Source organism: Rasamsonia byssochlamydoides (genome assembly GCF_041956645.1).
Source record: "Rasamsonia byssochlamydoides strain NRRL 3658 unplaced genomic scaffold VTN77scaffold_8, whole genome shotgun sequence".
NCBI classification, from domain to species: Eukaryota; Fungi; Ascomycota; class Eurotiomycetes; order Eurotiales; family Trichocomaceae; genus Rasamsonia; species Rasamsonia byssochlamydoides.
This window is the reverse complement of record NW_027192391.1, coordinates 1-17,522: the sequence shown is the minus strand read 5'-3', so window position 1 is coordinate 17,522 and position 17,522 is coordinate 1. Positions and strand designations below refer to the sequence as shown.

The 17,522-nt window shown below is 46.8% G+C and overlaps 5 protein-coding genes and 2 non-coding genes across 7 annotated transcripts; 6 read left to right on the top strand and 1 right to left on the bottom strand.

Moving 5' to 3' along the window:
• Window positions 1-525: 525 nt before the first annotated feature.
• Window positions 526-2,166, top strand: VTN77DRAFT_8849 (uncharacterized protein; the record flags this gene model as incomplete). The annotated part of the gene is made up of 5 exons (XM_069425391.1): window positions 526-723; window positions 779-826; window positions 896-1,187; window positions 1,251-1,543; window positions 1,594-2,166. 5 exons carry the CDS (start codon window positions 526-528, stop codon window positions 2,164-2,166), a joined length of 1,404 nt encoding a protein of 467 aa, XP_069280726.1.
• Window positions 2,167-3,676: 1,510 nt separating this feature from the next.
• On the top strand, window positions 3,677-3,748 carry VTN77DRAFT_t32. The gene has a single exon. It is a non-coding gene; the product is annotated as a tRNA-Arg (tRNA).
• Window positions 3,749-4,294: 546 nt separating this feature from the next.
• On the bottom strand, window positions 4,295-4,366 carry VTN77DRAFT_t31. The gene has a single exon. It is a non-coding gene; the product is annotated as a tRNA-Cys (tRNA).
• Window positions 4,367-7,080: 2,714 nt separating this feature from the next.
• VTN77DRAFT_8848 (uncharacterized protein) lies at window positions 7,081-7,933 on the top strand (the record flags this gene model as incomplete). The annotated part of the gene is made up of 2 exons (XM_069425390.1): window positions 7,081-7,346; window positions 7,399-7,933. The coding sequence occupies 2 exons, from the start codon at window positions 7,081-7,083 to the stop codon at window positions 7,931-7,933; spliced, it is 801 nt and encodes a 266-aa protein (XP_069280725.1).
• A 4,881-nt stretch (window positions 7,934-12,814) lies between these two features.
• On the top strand, window positions 12,815-13,846 carry VTN77DRAFT_8847 (uncharacterized protein; the record flags this gene model as incomplete). Its single annotated transcript, XM_069425389.1, has 1 exon — window positions 12,815-13,846. The coding sequence occupies one exon, from the start codon at window positions 12,815-12,817 to the stop codon at window positions 13,844-13,846; it is 1,032 nt and encodes a 343-aa protein (XP_069280724.1).
• Window positions 13,847-14,302: 456 nt separating this feature from the next.
• Window positions 14,303-14,848, top strand: VTN77DRAFT_8846 (uncharacterized protein; the record flags this gene model as incomplete). The annotated part of the gene is made up of 1 exon (XM_069425388.1): window positions 14,303-14,848. One exon carries the CDS (start codon window positions 14,303-14,305, stop codon window positions 14,846-14,848), a length of 546 nt encoding a protein of 181 aa, XP_069280723.1.
• Window positions 14,849-15,081: 233 nt separating this feature from the next.
• On the top strand, window positions 15,082-16,968 carry VTN77DRAFT_8845 (uncharacterized protein; the record flags this gene model as incomplete). Its single annotated transcript, XM_069425387.1, has 1 exon — window positions 15,082-16,968. The coding sequence occupies one exon, from the start codon at window positions 15,082-15,084 to the stop codon at window positions 16,966-16,968; it is 1,887 nt and encodes a 628-aa protein (XP_069280722.1).
• Window positions 16,969-17,522: the final 554 nt, after the last annotated feature.

The window sequence follows — 17,522 nt, the reverse complement described above, 5'->3', positions numbered from 1 at the left end:
AGCACTAACTAGGCTTTCTCAAGGGACTTCCAACAAACACGGTTCACGATCAGTTTAGCATTATCTTTGTTTTGTGATCTTCAGAACTGACAGCAAACGGAGTATTCCGTACTTAGGTAGTGAGCCATGGCACTTTAGGTCGGGTCCTTGACAGGACTTCCTAACCGATGCCGGACTTGACCTTCCAACTTGCTGATGATCTAGCTGGGGTCAAAGAACTCGAATTCCTTACATATCACTCTTTATCGAAACAGTCACTTACCCACCGCTTTCCATCACCCTCCTCTCACTTCAGGGTAAACAACTGCCACACCTTTTGTCGACTTTGTACCGTCTGATATGGCTTAGCTTAGTCTATGAAGACTTGATCTCACTCTTCTTCCTAAAAGTCCAGGGACAGTCTCTTAACCCAAGCCATCTGGACATCGTTCTCCTGTCTCTCATTAGCTATCAGAAGCTGAGACAGACAAAACTTTCGTTTCTATTTCCTGCTCTGCGAGTGACACTCGACTTTAATCGACCAACATGCTCGGGGATGTCGACCTTCGAGGACTAGACAGCCAACTCCACATCTTCATCCGAGACACCAAGCAGCACCATGACACTCATCTAAAGTTACTGCGCGAGTTCCAGGAACTGATCGAACGCTATCGACGTCTCAAAAGCGACTACGAGGAAGAAAAGGAATCCCGCGAAAAATACAAGAAACTGGCACGAGGTCAAGTGAGTCAGCCGTCCTTCCTACAGGAGGAAGAATAACTAATGCTAGAATATCCAGGAGCGGAATCCGTTTGTTCTTGTGCTTGTCGATGGAGACGGATATATTGTTAGTTAAACAGTTGCTTTGGTTCAATGCAGTTTATACCCCCAGAGGCATCTCGCTGATGCGTAGTAGTTCAAAGACCAGCATATTAAAGCCGGGAGCGAAGGAGGAGTGGCAGCTGCTCAAGCGCTGAGCGATGCTATCAAGGAACTTCTCCAGTTAAACAGCGATTCAGAGCAATGCCGGGTTATGGTGCGCGTCTATTCGAATCTCTCTGGCTTATCAAAAAGTTTGAGCAGAGCTGGTCTTGTAGGACATGAGGCCCGGTCCTTGGCCCCCTTCACCGCGAGCTTTACCCGTGCGCAAGATCTGTTTGATTTTGTCGATGCAGGTGACAAGGATGGTGCAGGCTTTAAGATCAGAGGTATCACATCCTAGTGTTCTCGAAACCTCACTATTGCGCAGCCTTTACCAACACTTGAAACAGAAACCTTCCGGTTGTTCGTTGATAATAACCAATGCAAACACATTTTCTTTGCCGGCTGTCACGACGTTGGATATCTGTCCCTGTTGACTCCTTATCGAGGCAAGGCAGATCGTGTGACGCTCATCAAGGCCGCTTCGTTCCACCCCGAGTTCGAATCCCTCGACCTCCCCGTCAGAGAAATACCCTCTGTCTTCAGATCGACCCCCATCGCTGGCAGGAACGTGACGACCACGGTTTCTAAGACAAGGCTTGATGTCAACAGAAAGGCGAAGGTTTGCAAATACTACCCAAAGGTGAGGGGACGACATGCCCGAGGCACGCATAGTCCGCTGACATAAAGTAGGGATTCTGCAAGTACGGGAGTGGATGTCTTAATGAACATGTCGGCAAAAGTCAGACAACAGACGACTCAGCACGGGTTTGTTTCCGCCGGCAGGAGCACCCATCAAGTATCCTTCCGGTTGCCTCCCCAGAAACAAGAGACCTCATCCCGATCAACAAAGACGGAGATCGACTCGACCCAGCCTTCCCACCACCACCGCCCGAAGCCTGGAGATTATACCAACAACGAAAAGACCGACACGAACTGTGCAACAAGCACCATCTCGCCGGCCGGTGCACAGAAATAAACTGCAGATTCGACCACAGCGCCCTCGAACCGCAGGCCCTCACCGTGCTGCAATTTATCCTGAAAGGCACCGCCTGTTCGCGCGGGTTGAGGTGCCGATTAGCGGACTGCTATGCGGGACATGTCTGTCAGAAGAATGGTTGTCTGGGTGGTAGCAGCCGTTCGTGTCCGTTCAAGCCGAGTCAGCACATGCATCGTATTGATTTTAAAGTCGCCGAGTGGGTGCCGCCGGTCGTGGAGGAGGAGGGGGTCGACGACCTTCCTGAGTGCTCGATCATCCTGCTTTGAGGACTTCTGCTGGAGAGAGCTGCATTCTGAATAAGATCTACATACGAAGAAATTCCAACTGCAGGATCTAATACCAAGTATATCGCCTGGTCGACAGAACAATAATCAGAACAAGAACAAGAGGAAAATACTTGCGAACAACGGCAAAAACAAGTATTACGACACCACTTAACAAGCGAAATAGCAATAACAACAACGAACACGCACCAAAAGCTACATACGCTAGAATCTATCTATTTTTCCTTCCTCTTATCAATCAATAAACTCTTACCAAGAGGAAAAAGAAGAATACTTCTCAATACAATACTTCTCTGTCTATCGAAAATACGGGATAGCAAGCTGAGGTATTTTTTTTCTCTCCCCCTCTCTCCATGTTTATATCCGTTTTTTATGTGAAAAGGGTGAGAATATCACTGCTATCCGTTTTTTTTTTAACAGGGACAAGGTTTTTAAACCGAAATAATTTCCACTGATGAAATAAAAACGAAATAATTGTTCCTTTTTACTTACTTACTTGTTTCGGCTTGCGAAGGAAATTTTAATTTTAATTAAGAGAGCTCCATCTCCTTGTGTCTGTCAAAAAGAGCACCAGCTAATAAATAAAGGAACGAACGAAAAGGGGAAAAAAAAACGTGCTGTTGTTGAATGGTTGTAATTAGTTTTATGATTAATGATCTAGCAAAAGCAATCAGTTATCAAACCGAATTGAATTTGTCGAAGACTGATTGCCTACGGGGGAGATCATATTATAAGGCTAATCGCTGCTCTATGGAAAAGAATAGGGTATAGAAAAAAAATAAGAAAGATAGGGAAGAACAAAAACATGGGCTTTTTATAGGCTGAAAAAAAAAAAACCTCATATTCAGTAGATTTCCGTCACCTTCCTTGTTGTGGGTAGCTATAGGCTGTCAGCCCCTGGAAGTCCCGGATAGAGGTGATCTCACCCGTGAAGCAAGCACGTAGCCGAAACAAATGAATGAGATGGAAGCTTGATGGACCATGGTGGTTTGGGGGGTTGAAATCAGCCTGTTTTATCGTCTTCGTCTTTTCTAATCATCACTGTTTCTCATGATTTGCTAGGTGTTCTAGTACTGCTAGTTCTAGTCGAAATTCAGTTATCCTCTCGTTTCCGTCGACATAGACTTAACAGCCAGACCGCAAGATCCTGGAACGCTGACAGAATTGAAGTGTGTTTGTTCAATCGAGGCTGAGGAGCAGTATTTGCAGTATAGGACTTCCCCACCTTAGTGAAAATATATATAAATATATACACGCCGAAATCAGGAGCACACACCAACATGCAATAAATATTGCTGAGATTATTATTTATTGATAACTCTCATCATCAAAACCACTGAAGACAACCCAAATCTTTGGCAACAAACCAACTACACGCAATCAATAATTGCAAGGCAACATGTCAGTTGCAGGAAAAATTTTTTTGTAATCAACCTCCTATCATGCTCTCGCAAAAAAAGTCACAAATTCCTCGCCACAATATCAAGTTCCAGGGCGTGTGGCCCAATGGCAAGGCGCCTGACTACGGATCAGGAGATTCCAGGTTCGACCCCTGGCACGCTCGCTTGGTTTCTCTTTTTTTTCCGGTATTTTTTTTTCTACCTGTTGCCTTTTTTTTTTCCTGCTTTTTTTTTTGCGGCAAATTTCTTTTGATAGGGTTTCCTTCCTCTTTGGGTTAGGTAGGTAGGTGGCTTCCATGGTTCCACCCGTTCTTACCTAGTTAGCACTAGCACTAGTCCTAGCCTGGCCCTAGTCCTTGTTAACTTCCCACCAACATTCTTGGTAGGTAACTCTTGAATATATAGAGCATGATAGCCACCTTTTTAATTTTAATTATTAATTATTATTTTTTGAATTTTGAAATAACTGATAAAAATTAAAAGCACTGTATGGAGTGCATAGAGAGAATTTTCTGGATCCAGTGTGGTGTGCGTGCTCATGTGATTTCCTGGCAACCACGTGATACAGATAGCCACTAGTGCAAAAATGGAAGTAAAATTTTCTACATCTGATGACGATATATAGCATTCAAGAAGAAACCAAAAAAGAAAAATCTTACACAAGGAAAAAAAAGAATAAAGTAACAAACACCAAGAGAGAAGTTAACTGCTCGAGCATGCCAGGGATTGAACCTGGAATCTCTTGCTCTGTAGTGAAGCGCCTTACCATGGGCCACAGGCTGGAACCTGATGTTGCAGGCGGGATTAAGCCAATAAAAAATATATTTTTTGTTCTCAGCTCCGCTTGTCTTTTTGCTTAGGGTCAAAAAATTCCATAGAAAAAAAAAAGGTTAATGTCGTGGGCAGCGACGCGAGTGGACCATCCACAACGTCGCAGTTAGGGTCACGTGGAGTAGCTACCAATGGATCTACGGAGTATATCACGGACCATCCACGCCTACGCACTGGAATACGACAATTAATAATTTTATGCTGGGAGCCATTATATTTTTCGTATTTTTATTTTAACCAGAATAAAGATAAGGTCATGCAGGAATTCAGGCATGTAATAATAATGTGACTGCTGAAGCTTGCCAGAACTTATGCCACAGGAAAACGTCCAGTCATGAATTCTGAAATGTGGTCGTGTGGAAACAGAGCAGCGTTACTGTACAGTAATCCATCAGCATAGTTAGGCACCTAATTAGGTACCTAACACATTTTTGAAAAGCTCGATCATATACTTGATTACCACTTCTTTAAGCTTCTCCTCTATTACGTCCTCTTAAACAATTCCTTGCATTGCTGATGCAGCTCTTCTCCGACAAGGTTATCCACCTTCCATCTTCCCACATACATGTACAGTACACACGTTGTATGGGCCCGTCCGCCCTCAGGTAAACGCCTTACTCTGCCAGTAGACTGTTTGGTCTGTGAGTACCGAAGTTACCTCAAATTCAGGGCTATCCCCGCTGTGGAGACGGTACCACAACCAGCACGTGGTCAAATAGCAATTGGTTTTGACACGTCTGCACTGTCATAGCAGGAATCGTCGAGGCTTAATTTCCAGGAAATAGTCACAGATTTCGGGATTTGGGGCCCATCTGGATGCAGAATGTTCATTGTTGTAGTCCTCCACCAAGGAATTGTTTCCTCGAGACGAGGAGAAAGAAATACCAGAAAATCACCCAACACCAATCGCTATTATTATTCGCTGTTATTCGCTAATGCAGGGTGCCACACCTTATCGCCAGCAAGGCATGGATAGCGTGATATGCGGGTATACGTCATTAATCTACCGGCCAATTTCCCAGGCACCAAGTGTGTATAGCCCTGTATCTCAGGCAACCACACAAAGTTGGCAGTGTTGAGCAATTGCTCACATCTGAGCGATATGCATGGAATTGTGGTGAACATGGAAAACCAATTCTTGTTATGGGATAGTGTCTCCCATCCCATTCAACTTTATCTTATATAGAGGTGGTTGTCCTGATAACAGAAAGAAATTGAATTTTGTGGTTCAAGTTACTTGGTACTATTGACTCCACTGTCAATTGACAACAGTTTTACTGTCTGTGGAGTTGACCAATGCAAGCGAAAGTAAAGCTCGCCTGCCACAAAGAATAATATCACATGATGACATGCCTTCAATCTGGTTCAGGCGCTACTTACGGAGTACCTCTGTTACTGATGAGACTCGAGCTTGTCAGTCACTTCAAACCGGTTCAAGCTCCAGAGGAATCCGCCGTAAACAATTGTTTGGAGATCTTCCACATTGTTGGTAAGATTCGGTTGACTCTGTCTTCACCATTCTGATTCACGAAGCCAGCCACCAGTCTGCATGATGGGTACAAGTGACCTCTACCAGCCTTGTTGATAGCTTGCCCCGTGTCGGTACTATCCACCGTGCAGTCGTTTCGTGTCAGCCACTCTCGTCTTGGAACGTGTTGCCTGAATTTAGCAGCTACCTAACAGGCACCGACAGAGCTCACTAATTGCCAATGCTATTTTCAGCGTACCCGCTCCTCGGTTGTTTGTTCAATGCAGGCTGCTGTGGCCTTAGCAAGCAGAGCTGCAATTGGTTTCTTTCCTAGCAGAATGGCCCGCGGCCCGGTGGTTCCTGGGAGCGACGTGGCCGTGGAACGTTCGGCCATTCATGCTGCAGTAGTTGTCCTGGGGCGTCCGGAACCATAATATCCAGGGTCTGCTCCAGGATCATCGTCTCTTCTGCTTCTTTGAAAAACCGAAATTCCATGGATCGCTCTCTCGCCGTCATCAGGCTTCGCAGGCGGACGAGTCCAGGCAACCCTCGCCTCACGTGACCAGGCGGATCGAGTGTGTGGCGGTGTGGCGTCGTCTGGGCCGATGATCAGGCCGAACAACATCACTTTATCCACCTCCATCCAATTCCAATTGCAATTCCCCAAGCACGCTTGTCGTGAGTCAACCCACTCTCCAGGCAATCAGTTCCAGAACTGTAACAAGGCTTGTGCTCCTGCCTGGTTTGTCCCCGTTCTGTCGAGGCACCGGTCACACGACGTGCATGGTCCCTCCCTCGCTTGTCAGAGATCGATCTTCCCGGTTCCCGACATCTAGGCGCCTATAATAATAAACTCTTCACCACCGGTCCTCCGCCCCCTTCGCCCGCGTCGCCCGCGTCGCCCGCGTCACTAACGCACGGGACATCCATCCGATCCTGATTCCTGAGATCCTGAGTATTCAGGTGGCAATTCCTGTGGAGGCCTTCGTAGCCTTGCAGTATATTAGTGACCGCGTCCTCCCGGCTGACATCACTGTCAGACAAGGCACACCCTCGACCATTATCGCCAGACCATTATCGCCGGATCATACCCAATCGATCGACTACTACACCGACACCGCCACGTCCAGTCTTCCTTCTGATTCTTGCACGGACCTCGTCGCAGTCCGCTGCCAGGTTCCCTTACAAGATCACGACATGGGCGACGGGACAGATTATCCAAGTCCAAGAAGTGAAGGTCCCAGTGGGCCGACTGCTATTCTCATTGCCGCGCCGGAATCATTATCACCCCCCACGAAGATGGCCGATCCCGCTCCTCCAAGCTTGACGACAGATGGAACGCGACCGCGATTGTCGGTACGCCGGGCTCGAGATCCCCCCCGGAATGCGGCTGGTCAGATCTACTGCGACCATGCCGACTGTCAACCGACGCCTCCAACATTCCGGCGTCCGTGTGAGTGGAAGTAAGTGGAAACTCCGGGAAACTCCCGACGTATGCTAACGTGGATACTCTAGCAAACACATGGACAAGCATGATCGACCCTACAAATGCATGGAACCCGGATGCGACAAGGTTCAAGGCTTTACGTACTCTGGAGGCCTTCTCCGACATCAGCGCGAGGTACATAAGAAGAATGCGAACGCCAAGAAGCCTCTCATGTGCCCATATGCCGATTGCAATCGGAGCACGGGGAATGGATTCACTCGGCAAGAGAACCTAAAGGAGCATCTACGTCGTCGGCATATGCATACGGATAATGGCACCTCCCCAGAAATTGCGACAGCGCACGTGTCCGATGTCGAAGGGATCAAGGCGTCCTTCCTGGCCCAGACTCCGGCCGTGAAGCGGAAACGAGATGAGCCGGAGCCAGCCGTCATCCAAGACGAAAATGGGAATACCGTTGATCTACGGAATGAACTGAAGAGATTGCGTGACGAAGTGCGGGAGAAAGACCGACGGTTGGAAGAATTAGAAAAGATTGTGGCGGGACTACAGCAGGCCATGCCCCAGGCTGCGGCCACCGCGGCCACCGCGGCCACTCAAGGTTGAGGATTCTTCTTCCATCTGGTGATGTCTCATGCATCATGTTTGGCGTTTGTTTTGTCTTTCTTTACGTTTTTCTCACGGCTCTCAATTTTTTTTCTTTCTATATTTTTTGGCATGCTGGAAGGTCGGTTTTCAGTACAGATCGCTACGGAAAGGAATCAAGGTGTGATAAAGTATGTCTGCTGGCTGGCAGGGTAGGTTGATGACTTGGGAGAATCATGGCGTTCAGTCTAAATTCAATTTCGGGAACAAATGGCGGGGTGTTCTTGCTGTGCTTTGTGGCGTTTTTTTTTTTTTCATTTAATCACACTTTTTTTTTTTCGATTCTTCTCTCTCGGAAATTATACCCTGGTCTTCTGATGACAATGCTGTCTCTGTCTGTCTCTTATTCCTATTAATTACTTTCTCCTCTCTCTTCGCATTATTGTTTTTTTTCTGACTAGCCTTCTTTCAAAATCGGATGCGTCCTCTCGCTGCCTGGCTAGTAAGCTTAGCTTGACTTGATTTTGTCTGCGACATGCGATTCTAAATTTGGTCGATTAAGATTTACAGCACATCTTCTCCACCGATCCACTGAAACTAGGTCTCTCCGCCACAGTTCAGTTCAGTTCAGTTCCTTTTCTGCATCCCCGTTTCAGACGGAAACTGTGACCGTCGGGGACTCGGGGCTAAGTAAGAAGTGACACGACACCCTCTCGAAACGGCCCGCAACAGAAGATAACTGTAATTGTTGCGATCATCGACTGGAAGTTATCTAAATATTCCTTTTCTTTCTATTATTCTATTTATAGCTTTTTTTTTAAAAAAAAGCGGCTGCCTATTCTGTGACATTACACCTTGGCATAGCCATGGGTGTGGGAATGGGGGGTATCGATATCTGTCTGAAACTGTTTGTGTTTGTTCTTCCTACATGTAGGGGTGTTCCCTGTTGATATTATGTCAGTTCCGATTTGCAGATCCAAGGACCCAAGTATGTGCATGCTGGACTGAGATCTCTCATTCAACTAGTTAGTTAGTTAGTTAGTTCTATTCAAATTGTGCAATTGCTCAATTGGTTAGGGATAATAATACAGTAAATAGTTCGTCTTATCTTGTCGTGCCGTGCAGTTGAACTACCTAGTCTGTGCCATCCATCCATCCCATCCATCCCCCAGTCAAGTCAGTCAAATCGGCTGTTAGTCAGGCAGCTGAGCTTGCTTCCTTCGACTCGGTTGGAAAAGAATCGAACGCAAGTGATGCGATCTGATCTATCCACTTTCCTTAGGTACTTATCTATCTACCTATCTATCTGGATACCTGGTAGATATGTACAGTACGTAGGTATCTATGTTAGTAGGAAGGTAACCAGCAAATCACCATTCGACGGGATAATCGGAATCGAGACGCTCAATTCATTATTCATTCCCGACATACACACACACACACACACACACACACACACACACACCAATTATTCCGACCTGACCCTCTTGCTTTTTCCTCATGTGGGATTGGATATCGATTTGTTTGGGAAGAAATGGGGGTTTTGGGGTGGGGCTGGTGCTGTTCTCCCTCCCATGTTCCATATTCTTTTCCCCTTTTTTCCCCCCCTGAAGGTTCCAAGTTATTCATTTCATTTCATAGTCAAGGCTCCTTCTACGGTTCTACCCATCTAGTGCCTATAGTAATCGACTTGAGTAGTTTGAGGCTGCATAGAAAGTCTGGCTGAGAATAGCAATTGCCTTTTTTTTCTTTTCTCACCCTTGCGCAATGATCATACACGCGTACACACTATAAGTCGGGTTCTTTCTTCCCAACTTCTGTTCAGCAAAACAATCATTGCATCAGGTAGGTATATTGCTCTAATTGTAACAGACCAGTAGTAAGTACCTAGTCTGGAGGTTGTCGAAGTGGTACTTACCTAGTAGTGACTACAGTTGAGTTTGACGTAGATACCTAAGGGTACAGGTACAGGTACGGAGTACTAGCAGGGAGTAGGACTTAGGTGCATACCTAAGGTAACCTAGAATTAAGGTAGGGCTACTTACAGTGCACACCCCTGCTCTCCCTATTACTTATTTTAGGAATAATCAATGTACCCCGTACTTGCTACTTTTTAGGTACTGGACCCCCACACAGTCTAGTCAACCCGTCAACGAACGGTTCGGTTCACGGACCCAAAACGATGATCTCAACCCTAGAGGTTTCGAAACTATCAGAGAAGATAGAACCCAGTCGACTGATAGGAGTCGACCACCTTTAAACTTAAACGGTTAAACTTGTTCTGGGATCTGCTGTGATCTGCGGAATACGGAGTACTCACTACGGAGTACAGAGTAGAGTACATTACATGTTTAGATTTTAGCCTATTACTCGGATACTCCGTAGGAAGAAAAGGGTATTTCGTACAGAGTACTCTGGTGCTGCTGTTATAATTAAGTTACCTTAGGCTGGCTGTACATAGTACCTGGTTTTGGCCCCCTCTGTGGTAAGGCGGTAAGGTGGCTAAGAACTAAGAGTAGCCCTAGGCCAGGACTAGGAGATTCCTGGATTCCGGAGAAGATCCCCGCCCCCTCCCTTTCTCCCCGGTTAGAACCATACTACGGTAGATATTACTACTCCTGGTTAGCTACTCCATACTCCGTATGTACGGAGTACTCCGGCATCATTTAATTTGCTTTTTTTTTTTTAAAAAAAAAAGACGATACATGCATGATCCAATGATAACAATTACTCCGTACATCGAATGTAATCGGATTGGAAGGACCTACAGTACAAGTACAGGCTACCAAAGGTTCGCCTTCAAAGGGTCCAACTTTAATCTGAACGTAATTAATTATACTTCATCGAAGGAAGAATTGCTGAATTTCTTTTTCCATGGCAGGAATTAATTAAGGTATCATCGTTAGCATTAATAATTGATTATTTTTATCTTGCTACCTAGGTACAGTACATACCTTGTGGTAGAGTATATCTAGCATGATGCATTGATGACTTCATATGTCTTGGATGATATCCACCTACGCAATCCATCCATGTCTTAGTTAATAGTTAATGCCTAGGGTGTGCCCGGCATACCCCTGGTGGCGGTACCATGGACCAAGAGTGGAGATGACTAAGTCAGATGCCTGATACTATTATTTTTCAGCCTCAGGACTGAATCCACGTGAACAACAGAGTACCTACAAGGTACCTGGGTAGGTACTGCTGCGACATCACATGATCACCACACACACACCCACCTACTTATCACTATCTCCCTAGGTAGGTACCACAACGTCAACACTCAAACTGTCGATTGACAGCTTGCCACAGCAGTCTGCAGCTGCAGCTGACATTCATGTTGTGCCACCACACCCACCCACCTGAGGCGGTGCAAAATAGGAAGATTCCCTCCACAAGGAAATCGGGATTCGTCAGCTGAGGTCTCTGGATACCTATCGATAGGACAATCTACCTAACTATTGTAGCAGCAGGCAGGCGTCTGTCCTAGGCAGCAAAAATAATGAATATGGCTGCCTGGTGATGACGTGGAAGTTGGTGAACAGGTAGCGTTGGTATGTCGCCAGGATGGTTGAAGAGGCAAATGCTTCTCCATTGCGAAATAAATGTCTGTCTAATACTCCATAATGGGGGATAAGCTGCATGCAGAGACAAATACAGAGACATCCATATGTCTGTCTCTGAGTGGTCTTGTTTTTTGTTGGTTGAGAAAAAAGAGAGCATTAAAAGCTTGAACTCAAATAAGGAACATGGTTTCTCCAGCATGCATTTTGGATATCTTACATATATCAAAGGCAATTTACTCACCAGATAAATGCTGCCTGAGGCCAGCATTTAATGCTTGGGTATAGCCAAGCAAACCCAAGGTCCTGCTTTGTTGATGATGAGCTAATAATCTCTGAGCCGCATCTTTCATGAACTGACCGTAGACTTGCTTCATAATAAGATCCAGATAAACAGCATGAAATAGGCTTTCTTATCGTCAGAAATTTGGGAATGTGGAACAGATGAGAGCAATTTGATATATATTGATATATAGATTGAAGATAAGATTTTTTGGGTGCAATCCATGACGACATAAATTGCATAACTCATAAAAGGTTCTACATACTGAACAGTATATAATTGACGGGATGGAAATGGAATGTATGCCTATACTGATTAGAGCAACGTGGAAAAAAGCCACCTAACCTCCTTAGGCAAATACCTCCGTGTGGGTTTCCATTCTCGAGCCAATCATCTGGCACGAACCATGAACTTAATTAGCAATTAGCATTAGCGCAATTGCAACTCTACCGGTCACTTTGACGTCCACTGTAGTTTAACTACACTCGATATCTACTTAATACCTGGTAGTCCATAATCCATACTCTCAACAGGGTTGATTCTGTTTATGGCGTTTTTTTTAAAAAAAAGAAATTCTTTGTAATGAATTAATCTATCCTCCATGTCTTGTTCTTGTCTTTGAGATGTTGTGTTGATACCTATTGTTTGTCTTGTCATCTCGATTATTGGTGGCAGATGTGGTGAATCTGGTCGCGTAAGTCTTCTGTTCGAAAGCTACGCGACAGCGACAGCGCCTTTTTTTCGTTTGTCTGTCTCTAGAAGAAAGTCAAAAAGGGGGGAAAAAAGAAGGAAAGAAAAGAAAGAAATTCTGTCCTTTCTGGAATTCTTGTCGGTCAATTTCAGCTCTTTTCATGGAAGTTTCCTTCAATCTCCTTCCGTTTCAACGGTTGTCCCTTGGGTGTAGACCTCGTGCACTGAGACTGAGGTGAATGCACACATTTCACACAAAGTCTGATAACGTTCAGATAAGCGTCACGTTGTCTTCTCCCTTTCTTCTTGCAGATTGATTCTTTATTCTTTCCTTCTTTCTTCTTCTTACACAAACGATCATCCTTCATGTATCCACCCGCAGACACTGATGAGACCATGGCACCACCAGCCATGTGGAGTCCGGAAAAGGCCATGTCTGACGACGTCTCCTCTCCATACGTCGCGACTCATGAATATTCTACAAACATCCAAATAGCGCGGTTGAACAGGGTGGCTCCACCTCTGGCGCTCTTTGAGCAGGACAGCAGCCACTTCGACACCATGCCGCCCACTTCTCATGACTTCGAATACGGCGAGTTCGTCCAGAACGGATTCTTCCAGTCCGTCAATCCGGAGTGGTTCGTCTACAAGGCCCAGCAAGAGGACTGGGTGTACGAAATGCGCAGAGACGCCCAGAAGGTGCTCCCGTTCCTCTACCTGGGGCCCTCGTCCTGCGTCAAGGATCGTGCCTTTCTCCAGAGGGAAGGCATTACCCTCCTCCTGGCTGTCAGGAGCAAGCAATCGGCCATGGCGCGCCTCGTCTCGGGAGAGAAGGTCGCCGCGGAACTGGGCATCGAAGCTGACTCGATCGACGTGCTGAACAATCAAGAGCTCATCGCCGAATACCCTCGCGCCATCCGTCGTATCAACGACCACATATCCAGTCCAACCGCCCCCTCCTTACAATCTCCTACAGCTACGTCTACGTCTACGTCTCCTCGCAAGGTCCTGGTCTTCTGCGAGTCCGGCAACGAACGTTCCGCCAGCGTCGTGATCGCCTACCTCATGGTGATGCTGAACCTGAGCATGCACGACGCCTTATGGACGGTCCAACGCCGACGCTTCTGCGTCTGCATCGAGGAGCCAATGAGGCATCTCCTCCACTCCTTCGAGTCCATCCTGATGGCGAAACGGGATGTCACCAAGGCAAGGCGCAGCCTGCCACCCGGGGATATCTCCCGTCCTCTGGGCCAGAGCCTCGCGAAGAAGCGGAGCTTGGACGAGAGGAACGAGACAGAAGTGACGATGGGTGGTGGTGGCACCGTGGATATGGATATGGATGTGGATGAGAGTGTCGTGCCTAGCAAAACCCAGCCTGCTCCCTTTCGGGACAGGTGATGTTGCACCATTCAATCTGAGTTTTCATTATGGAAAATTGCTGGCTCGGAGTTCGTTGGAAATACCCGTTTGTTTTGCTATGATGATGGAGTTGACAGCATTAAGCGCGTAATTATTGAGAGAGCTTTCTTTCTACTTTACTAGCATATCATGGAATTACAACCTGATTCTATATCTTCCTAAGAAAACAAAGAAAAGTAAATCCAAGGTGAGACCCAGGTACAGCATATCTGATGACGTCCGTGATTTCTGCTTTGTCAATATCAGGGCTTGTAGGAAAGACCCGTCTGTTTCTTTGCCCTCACACCATCAGTCGCGGATCCCGCTGTGGTGTAGATCAGGACGCGTCCATCTATCACGACTCCCCGCCAATACAGAAGAAGCAATCATTCATTCACTGTCGCATCCCCCTTCACCACCTAGCCACATTCACTCTTGGGATGCCTTACCTTAAATATGTCAAAGCTTGGCCCCGACACGTCTTCTCCCATCGCAACCTCCAGCTACGTCACGTCCATACGAGTCTCCACCATGAGGCTCAGGGAATCTGTTCGACCACCTCAACGATACGATGCTGAGTTCGTCTACCAACCAACGACGCGTCGGGGGCCGCGATCTTCCTCAGCTCGGAACTATGTTGAGTACAATCCGAACCTGCCGCCTGCGGCATTTCCCACCCTGGACAAGCCTCGTCCTGTGATCAACAGTCAGAGCCAGCAAAGTCAAGGCAGGAAAACAGATTGGGATGGCGACGTTGACATGGAGGATGACAATGACAATGATGAACTACGGCACATCTCAATCCATGACATCGACAACTATGCTGCCAGCAACGGACCCCAAAACCCAATATATGCCAGAAATATGGCTAAACTGGATCAAATCAGCAGAGAATCGTCTCAGGACAGTGACATGAGTGAAAGTCAAGGTGATGGGGATTCAAACCAGGATGACAACCAGAACAGCATTGAAGTGCGTGCAGTCTGCAGCGTGGTATCTTGATGAAGCGTCGAGGCTAACGTCAGTGATTTTAGGAACCGTTGCCGCCGGATCCTGAGTGGAAAGATCTGTCTCCGAACCTCCAAACTGAGATTGTTCAAAACCTCTTGTCTTCTCACAGCTGGTCAAAGACTCTGTCATTACTCGATGTCACACGCGAAGAAGCGGAGCTCATCCAACGACACTTCGAAAGGCGCAATGGACAAATTGAACAGGAGAATCTGTACCTACAGGAGATGCAGGCCAAGCAGCTTAGAGCTCTCATGCGTATAGACAACAGCGACTTGAAAGAGCACAGGGTCCCGAGTCAGCTAGTGTTCAGGAAGGCGTCGCGACAGTTCACGCGAATGTTGAGAGACCGTATTGGAACTGACTATCTCTTGTGTCAAGCCAAAGAGCTGTTGCTTGCAAGAAGGTTCTTGTCCAAGCGTGGACTAGATCCACAATATGCCGGAGAATGGAGTAACGATTTCGTGTACTTGCCTAAGTCGCAAAATGAAGAGCAGGAAATGTTTGAATGGAAGGACGATCAGAACGATTATTTTCACGAGGATTCAGAATCCGAGTGGGATGACGTATCAGACTTCTCGTCGAGCCCTCCCATCGTGGAAGAACAATTACTGCAGTCCAAGGCGGACTCTATCAATAACCTTGGAGGTCACAATGCTGCAAGTCTTCAAGGCAATCCGTCTTCCACTTATAGGGTACCGACAATCCCCAACTTGTACTCAAACGGAATGAGAAATCCGACAAACTATCAGACCTGTGGAATAGTCCGTTTGAGAATTGGCTCTGAACAAGCTGCCCGAGTTCGTGATCTAGAACAGCAGCAGCAGCAAGAATGCACAGGCCAGTCGAATCACTACATCACAAAAACCGACGTTCGGCCATTCAGACTGTGGAACACGCTCGAGTCCGACGGCGAACACGCACGTGCAGAAATTCCCAGGAACGATAAAATACCTGCTGCTGGCAACTCTGAGTTACCTGTTCGTAGGATCATGGGCGGCCAATGGTCGTATGAGTCTCTTGAACCAAAACCCTGGTCGATGCCTACCTCGTCTATGAGGTATGAGAAACTCGAGCAGGCTAGAATGGAAGCCCAAACGAAACAAGCTGAAGCAAACACAGCTTCTGTTGCCGCGACCACAGAACACATAGAGAATGCTATCATGTCCCAGCCAGAAGATTGTCATGGCGGCAATTCTTCAAAAGGAATTCAGTCGTCTTCGCAGCAGGAGAATGGAGGAACGTCCTCTGTAGCAGAGATGCTTCCGAGTTCTGATACGTGTATCCCCGAGAGCTCTATTAATCCAGTGACACCCCTCGATGTGAACGAAGTGCAAACTAATTCGGCTTTTCCGGGTACAGACACTGACTTGGAGTCGCATTCAATGTCCATACGTAATATCTCGGTCCAGGATTCAGAGCATAGACTGCAACCCGCGCCAATTGCACCGCCTGCAGAAGAAGGGAAACAGAAACTGGAATATTCGCTCCCAGCATTCGTTCAACCATCTGAAAGTGAGACAGTTGGAAATTTGGTGGTTGACGAACAGCAAGACGAAGAACGGAAATCTCAGACCCCCGCCGTCGACGGCCATTCAGCAGAGGAGAAAACGAACGGCGAGGATGCAGGGCCTGAACTTAAGGAGGATACTAATGTTGAAGAGCCCCTGCACAGAGAGAAAACGTCTCCTGGTCAAGCGGAAGCTCAGCCAACTTCGCTTGTCCTAGATCATGCGAACGAAGAAGAGGAACAAGACACTGTCATGCATGTATGCTCACCCTCTTTGACTGCTCCAAAACTCTCTGATGGAGGTAATACTATTCATATGGAAGACATTCAGCTGCAGAATTCTATGCCCGGTGATGAATGTGATGCGTCCCACTCATCCAGCGACAGCGAGACCGTGCAGGAAGAATCTCCAGTGCCAAAGTTCGACTCCGTGGAGCCGAACGATGAAGATTCCGACATCTCGAAGACCACGAAGACCAAGAGCAACATAACTCTGACAAAACCTAAGGCACCCTCAAAAAAGACCGCGGCTATTAATGAACGAAGACGGAGTGTGAGATTGAATGGACCGCCGAAGAAACAAACTCTAAGAAAACGAAAATAATAGACTTCATTTAGTCACGAGTGACCAGCTGAAGTCAACAATTTCATTTTCCCGGCAACAGCGCCTGTCCTGTCTGCGAAAAGATTGATCAATGCCCTCGGGCCTTGTTTGGCTCCTTCCCTTTCAGTCATTCCACTTGTCTTCAAATGCTCCTTCTGTACTGGGACAGTGCATACATGCACCACGTGTTGCAACAGGATCGAGAACTATGTATTGCGTAATTTTTGTCGGCAGAGGACAAGCAAGGAGACGAGGCCCATGGTACCAGTCCAGCGGTGATGATCTTATGTATGTAACTCTACAACCTCCCAAGGTCAACCGTTTGTCAGCTTTTGTAGCAAGATCAGCACTGTAAAGAAAGTTTTAAGAAAAAAGGAAAAAAGAAAACTTTAAATATTCACTTTGTCATCCAAAATCTGTTGTTTTGATCATCTGCTTCAACTCCTAGGCACTGTTGGCTATTTTTTTCCTACCAGGTAACGTAATCGGACACCGAGCTGCCACGGACACCGAGCTGCCACGGACACCGAGCTGCCACGGACACCGAGCTGCCA